The sequence below is a fragment of the Porites lutea genome, chromosome 6, assembly GCF_958299795.1.
Source record: "Porites lutea chromosome 6, jaPorLute2.1, whole genome shotgun sequence".
Classification (NCBI taxonomy): domain Eukaryota; kingdom Metazoa; phylum Cnidaria; class Anthozoa; order Scleractinia; family Poritidae; genus Porites; species Porites lutea.
The window spans coordinates 19741929-19750017 of record NC_133206.1 but is presented as its reverse complement, the minus strand read 5'-3'; the positions used below and the strand labels follow the sequence as shown (position 1 = coordinate 19750017).

Sequence of the window (8089 nt, the reverse complement as noted above, 5' to 3'; positions counted from 1 at the left end):
GAGGCAAATCTTCTCAAGGGTACGACGATAAAAGTGTTCGAAAGACCTTTCACTCGCTAAATCAATGGTTAATCAAATGCTTCTTTCTGGAGTTTCCTTTACGGGTAAAATTGTGTATCAGCTAAAGAATTGGTGTGGAAATCGACAGTAAAGAAGGGAATCTGTTAAAATGATTTTTTACTTAAACAATACCATAACACAGGTATCGTCTTCTCTTTCTAATTGCAATTGTTTAGGTTGTATTGTTTCATTCCAACCAATGTAACATGTCATTTGAATAAATTAATACTACAGCTAGTCAGCCATCCAGTCCGTTAGTCTGTCAGTACATTCAGTCAGTCAATCACTCAATTGCCCAATCATGTATTCGGTGCTCAGAGAGTTGCATAGGCTCGATTTCTGCCGCTTTTTATTTCAATTCTTGGCAACAAATAATACTAATAAAAATAATAAATAAATAAATAAATAATAATAATAACAATAATATTAACAAAAAAAGAGCGGCCATTGGAGTTGCCCAAAAGAGCCAAAGACCCCACACAAGGCGCAACACCGTAGATACTATTTACATATTAAAAATATTAAACTAATTTTAACGTTACGCCCCATATACAATTGAAAATGCAAAACAATCAAGTGCAGTGTGACAAATGAACTAGACTTGGCAGTTCCATCGACAGACTAAAGGTCACCAGGCCTGCAACTGGGATCTCACTAATGAGCAATAAAGAGTCTTTAATGTGGGTACGTCAAATAAGACCTTTGCATGTAAAGGAGATTAAACCCAGCATTCTGTTTGCATTGTAAACTATGCAATTGACGTGGGAATTCCAGGAGAGATTATGACTCACAAGTAAACCAAGGTTCTTGCGGTTCTTGAACTCTGAAACAATATCTAGGGATGAGTCATACATAACAAAGTTTGCGTTCAAGGGATATTTTTTCTTGGATATCCTCATAAGTTTACACTTCCTGATATTAAAATCCATACTGTTTAGTCGACTCCAGCTGCAGAGATTATCAGGGTCACGTTGAAATAAGACGTGGTCCTGAGGGCTATCAATAATCCGAGAGGTCTTACAATCGTCAGCATACAGGGCTATAGTATTCCCTGGAGAGATGCAATCGGGGGTATCACTCATAAAAACTACAAAAAATGGAGGGCCCAGGATGGCCCCTTGGGGAATCCCAGATGAGACTGCCGACCACGATCCGTGTAAGTTAAGTTGTAAATCCGCAACAGTCAGTCAGTCTACGACTCGATACGACGGTTATGTAGTCTTTTATCAGTCAGTCCATGCATTAGCTAGCCAAGAGACCAGTCCGTCGCCCAGTCAACTAACCCGTGATTCACCAGCTATTCTGTTAGCCATTTCGGTGCTAGCCAATCTTTCAGTTACTTTTCTATTCAGTCAGTCAATCAGTCACTATTCACCCGATAGTCATTCAACCCGGCACCTGTATTCTGAAAAACATTACGTTAACCACAGGTCTGAGCGATCAAGCAGTAAGAGAGTCGGAACGCGCCATTCAGGACTTGCACGAAGCAACCTGTGTGCGCTTTCGTCCTTAGAGTGGAGAGGCGGACTTCGTTCGTTTTGAACCTGGCTCAGCGTAAGTAACGAGGTAAGCGCGTATGGTCGAACAGGAGAAAAAATGGTGAGTTAAGCAAGAAATTTTAAGCGACGCACGTTATCCAGAGGTGGACGTTTTGCATGGGCGGTAGTTTTGCCCAAATGTTCGAGTGAAGCATTCTATTAAACTGAAGACACGTAGCATTGGAAGCCTCGTGGCATATTAAAAGGGAAAAGAGCTGACTTCCTATTGACGTGCTCAACTCAAAAACGCCTTTGCTTAAACTCAGCCCTAATTAGAGAATCACTGTCCATTTCGGCTCCGTACTAAAAATTCAACGCTTACAGTTTATATTTGCAGCCTATCTATCGATTGTGAGTAAAACTGGAAGTGAACGAGCCAAGGGTGTGGCGTGCGGCTAGGATCATCATATCACCATCTTTTGTTAGTAGCGCTTAAAGGACATACTATAAAGTGGCATTGAAAGCAGTCATAAGACACTAAGAAGATTTTAGGGTGAAATTCCGACAAGCGTCATAGCCAAAATATATAGTTTGATTATGTTCTACTCAGAAAACAAGGCTTTTTAGACGATAAAAATGAAATTTTAACATGGTCGAAAAATTTGGATTTTTGCGAAGGGGTTAACGTACCCATGATTTTTGTCGAAAATTGGCATTTCTTCTAATCTTGTTTTAATAAGCTTCTTTTGATCCTTCAGCTTACCTCTTCCTCAAGTAATGGATGTAGAAGATATTACTTTATGGCAGAATTAAGTGAGAGCAGATGGTGAGATTACGTAGCTTACTTTAAAAAAAGAGTGGAGAGAAATTAACCGTTGTGTCTCAAATGTTTCTTTTTCGTCTTGTTGGCAATTAAATTTCAGGGTTTGTTTTTCGATATAAGTGACGGGAAGTCACTAGGACGAGGTTAATTTGTTCAGCTGTGTTAACACGAATTGTATTTTTTATTTTTGGTACAGGTTTACCTCAGTTCCGTTACGTCTTATCAGTCATTTCTTTTTTGTCACGTTGCTTTAGTTTGCGATAAGAAACTTTCCCGAATGAACCCTTAACAGCTGAACAGTCACGTGCGAGAAATACACCTTGCTGGACAGCATACGACGCCGTGAGGCAGCAACAACTTTATTGAATCATTTAAAAACCTATTAAACTTCACTTCTTTCGAAATCTTACTTCACTGTTTGCTCTCCAGCATGTTATCTCTGTCATTTTTGTACCATGTGCTGCGCTAGAAAGGGCCGGTCGTAGGGTTTAAGGGCAGGGCGTCAAGAAAAATGATTACCAATGTGTGATGTGATGGCTGTTAGGCCATATTCACCACCACAACTTCCCCCTCAAAACCACTGAATCCAACAGTGTGTGTACCCCTGTGATAAGAGACACTTAAAAGATAATGGATGTTTCCAGGTTTAATATATACATTAACACAGTACAATTTTGAATTTCTCATCAGGTTTTTTTGTTATATCTACAATTATAGAGCTGTATTTAAACAAAGGGAATAATTATACACTATTCCTTCATTTCATCACAATTTCATATATAAACATTCTAAGACAGGTCTACATTATGTAATATTCGTATTTTTGTGAAGGAATAACATCCTTTGATATTTGACATATTTCTGCCACGTTGCAAGATTTTCTCCCTGTAACAACGATCTACTAGCATGCTGACACACAGACTACGAGTAGTCCCCATTTTCCTAAGGGATAGTAGAGCGAGCGAAACGCGTCTCGCCTTTCTCGCGTGGGGTGATTTTCACGCGCGCTCCAGTTTCCCTTGCTCTACTATCTCTGAGGAAAAATGGGGACTACTTGTGGTCTACTTGACGCATTATAAAAAGGAACAAACTGAATACTGTACCACACGAGTCCACAGTAACAAAAAACCGTTTTTCCTACACAACTTATTTGTGAGTAAGATAACAATCGGGATTTAAAAGAAAAAGACGTTTAAACCTCAATTTCCGTTACAATCGCCACTTTTCATGGTCAATGAATTTGCAAAAAAATAAATAAACTAATTGCGCTTTCCAGACATTTAGAGAGGCAGCCAAAACAACGAGAATCGTGTCATCCAGTGAATGAGTCGAAAATTTCCCTTTGCTCTAAATACAGTTTCCTCTTGAATTCAGGATTAAAAGTGCACTTTAAAATAAAAAAGCAAAGAAGATTCTAGCATCGCCAATTGTATTGCCTGGGTTAGGCTAATCAGATTAAAAGTTGACGAGACAGAACCTTAAATTTCGTTTTCAGTCCGTACAACTCTCATCGTACAGAGACAAGAATTCCTCTAATTGAGAAACGAGAGTCACACAGCTCTATAAACACGGCGCTCAATGAATAAACCCAACGATTAAGCAGAATAAAAATCTCTGGAACCAAGGTAATGAACGAAAGGCACTGAAGTTATAAAAAGAAAGCAAGAAATTGAATTCTTTCATTCCGAGCCTCAACTTTTAATTAACTACACGAATCACCCTCTCCATCAGCCTAATCCCCAGGCGTTCTCTCTTGACCCGTTGTCCGCGCGAAGTCTGGGAAAGAGCGGGCAAGTCTCTCTCGGTGACGTCACAGCTCACGGTAGAATCCAGGATGACCGCGCCGAGAACGCCTAGGAACTAGACTACCTCTCCACTTGGGGACTAACACAATTACGCTTATTAGACATTTTGAAGTTGAGCGCGAGTAGTGTCGAATTGCACTGTGGGCTTATTTAAGGACATTCTCGCCTTTTTATTGACTATTACGAGTTTGCGCGGGATACTGGGTCAAAATTTGCAGTAACCCAGTACCTCACATCAACCTCTAATATCCTGAGTGGTCGACTAAAACAATATTGCCTTATGTTTTTAAGGATAGGGGCATTGTTAAGTCACCGTTTCTATTGTTTTCACAGCCAATTGTGTGAGCCGCTCAGTGAGGTGCGGCTCGACCCAAAATTTGTTTCCCTAAACAGTCATAATGCAATTCGAGAAAACACCCACCCAGTCTCAGGATGCGTTTATTTACTAAAATCCATGATCAGATAAAAAATTCAGATGGTTAGAGTTTCCCGTTGAAAAAAGAAACGATGCCTAAAAGGATTATTTTTTCATTCATTTTCATAGAAACGGCCCAATATCAACGGCACCAATGAGAAAGAATAACTGGGCTACTGAAAATGTTGCAAGTTTGCTGATCTTTCATTGTATTCTGGATGGTTCGCTCAAAGATACTACTTTATACGGACCAAATGCAAGATGAGTCTTGCAATAAGATATGTACTGGAAAAACAGCGTGTGGAAAAGTAGTCTTGCAACACGCGCCGGCGGCGAAGTGGTGAAGCAGTGTTCTGGTGAACTAGAACAGTGCAGGTCCTGAGCGCTTACCATTTGTACGGAAATTTCGGTGAAAAACGTCCGTCAAATGGTAATGGATCTTTTTTTGGCACCGAAAACAGGAACGGGATTGAGTTGTATTATTTACAAAATACTGGTCAATTTTTTTGCCTTCTCTCGACTTGAAGCCTGGCGCTGGTAATCCAAACAAATGGTACAGAAAATTTTGGTCGTTTCGGTAAAAACGGGAAAAGGTAATACCTCGAAACCTCTTACTTTTTTCCGGAAAATTTCCACAGGGATGAAACGTTCCATTTGAATTCTCCTCGGAATTTCCGGGTTTTCCATACAAATGGTAAGCGTTCCCAGTTTGTATCACGATTTTACCACATCGAAAAAACGGATAAAATCGATCGTTCAAAAATGGCCATTAAAATGAGCAATGTAGTCAAACGACTGATGGATGATGTTGCGAGATACTGCTGGTGGTATTCACTCTTTTCGGATCCGTAGTAAAAAAAAAGCTTCGGATCATGTATCCAATGTTTCCGGTTTTAGATATGATCCAACGAATGCGCCCCCGTTGTGAATCATGATTTTAGTAAAGAAATGCACCCTCAGAGCAAATTCAAAATGGCCAATTGCAAACAGCAAAGCTTCCGTGATTAAATACAGTTGGAAAAAAGTGACAGTTATCATATTATACGGTAAAATAGCACCAGCTAACAACGTTTACTTTGTCAGTAAGAAAAACACTACAATTTGGTTGAATCAGATTAAAATTCCTAACCATCCTGTTGTGTTAAGTTTGTTTTTAGTTACATTTGTTACGTTTCAGTCACATATGTAACGCTCCAAAAAATCATGACCTCGCAGAGGTCAACGGTTCCAATCCCTTACAAGACTGAATCTTTCGGGCTTTCTTTGCGAAACTGCAAAAGTTGCGATCATAGCAGCGATGATCGTTTTCACACTTTATTCCTTGTCCTGCAGTTCTAGTATATGGTTTTCAAACATATATTCATTATTTCAAGATCATGATCAGTTACAAAAATATGACAAATGAAAATAATACGAAGCTGAGCACAGTTTTGGTCTAAATATCTAGCGACAAACTCGAAACAAAGAACGGCTAACTCTTTCAGCCAACCAGAAGCTGGCTTATGAGAGGAGCCCACTGCCTAATTTCAAACCAGGGGGAGCTGGGTACGAGTCCGTTTATTATGGCACAAACACCCACACAATCAGAAAGAGGAAACCAAGATTAGCAAAATTCTCATCAAGTTTCAGTGGTATTTATCGGACCTATATTGAACGAGATACAGCTATTCAAAAACTCTAATATTTACATAGAAATCAAGAGCCATAATCGGGGACCATTATCGGAAGTCCATACATCTCTTACTAAATTTTCCAGTTTTTAAATACCTATCTTGCTAATATTGGCTTGATTGACACCAAACTTGAGAATTTTCCCGGCTAACCTCAATGTGCTCTTTCTAACAATTTGGGTCTCATGTTGTTTTCCCCATAATACACGGACTCGTACCCACCCCACCTCGGTACGATCAGCATTGCAGTATTCTGCTTGCAGAATTTAATATGTCTACAATAGGCTACTGTTCATAATTACTATTGAAAAAAGAAAATTCAAAACAGAGTGGCCTAATTTTTCTACCCTGGGGCAGTCTCAAACCATTCTAACTGTGTAGAACTTAGATTCTTCTCAAAGTGATACTACGAAAAACTGAGCCATTTCTTCTTGAAACTGACGGCTGTAGATTCGGAATGTTTGGTCGTGGCACATGACTTAAGAAAAACCAACTTAAGGTGGCTGAACACAGTTTTGCGGGCGGTCAGCGGTAGCGCGTATTTTAAATTAGAAAATAAGCAGTGGTACACAGAAGACGATTTCTCAAAATCTACTCATCAAAATTTGTGATATTTGGCAGAATTTTTACTTTTATCGTATTTTAAATAATGAGAACTTTAAAATGGAAGTTGAACAGACGAATTTTGTGACACAATTAATAATTACAGTACAATTATATTATTGATTATCTAAACCCCCCTCTGTTAAATTTGGTCAAATAAGTTTCAAATGGTAATGATTAATTATAGTAAGCTGTGTGTACGTTTATAGAAAAATTTAATGAGCGAAGTTTATGAAAACTGGGCAAAAGTGAAATTTTAAGGTTGTATTCAATCGCTCATGTTGCCATGGAAACTACGAAAACGTCAAATTTTACCTGTCAATCAAAATCTTTCATCAGTATATTTTTCACTTGCCAAGTTTCAGCTTGTGAGCTGCAACCTTTCTCTTGCCATAATTTCGCAAATGACATATACTCACAAACTGCCAAAACAGTGTTCAGCCACCTTAACTTAAAATACCGGATAACTCTTTTACACGATAAAGAACAAGTATCACTAGCTGGAGTGGTCACCAAGCTGTGTATTTTTTTTTTAATTTGTCGACGATGAAAATAAAACTAGGCTAATTTTTTTTTTTTATCAGACCGTTTAAATTCACTTTAAATCTCTTTACTTCTATCAATAAAAATCTGACAATGTCTTAATTATTCACACCCGTACAGCGTGACGCTACAAAACAAAGCCAAATTCGGCTTTAAAAGTAGCAACCTGTCACAATTTCTCTCTCACTAAATACTCTCAGTTACCTCATCCAATTGAGAGCGACAGTCACTTCTTCATTTATCATCGCTTCCGTTTGAAAATTTTAAGACCGTTATGGAATCTGGGGGCCCGTCTTCCAGTTCTTGCTACTCCGTTCCTTTGAGCAACGGTATCAATTACTGTCCTGAAGGCCACGCGCAACCATTAGTTCACGTGATTCTCGTCCGAGTTGCAAAGCTTTGTATTAGGTTTCTCGGGTGTAGGTTTGTTTAATTGACGGACGGCCACGAAATAGAACAGGCTGACCAGGGTAAGAACACCGTGAAGACTTGTCAAAACGATGAGTGATTGGCTGCGTACAGAGAAGCAGGCCAGGCCCAAAACTATAAGGAGAAGAGAGAAGAGAAAACGATCATTTAGGATGGAAAAAAGTTTTGAAAGTTTTCTTTAAAGGAGCTATGTTAGGCTATTTGCTATCTTTTTTCAACTAAAATGTGTCTTTGCATCAATGGACTTCTAAAAATAATGGTCC

General features: G+C 39.0%; 1 protein-coding gene across 3 annotated transcripts in view; it reads right to left on the bottom strand.

Annotated features, from left to right (window-relative positions):
* Positions 1–2988: 2988 nt before the first annotated feature.
* The window catches only part of LOC140940050 (tumor protein p53-inducible protein 11-like), a 28547-nt gene continuing 23446 nt past the window's right edge, over positions 2989–8089 (bottom strand). For all 3 annotated transcript variants that reach the window (XM_073388926.1, XM_073388928.1, XM_073388927.1), the window contains one exon: positions 2989–7940. In XM_073388926.1, the coding sequence (XP_073245027.1) occupies positions 7762–7940 (179 nt within the window). In that variant the 3' untranslated portion in view covers positions 2989–7761. The remainder of the gene's footprint in view (positions 7941–8089) is intronic.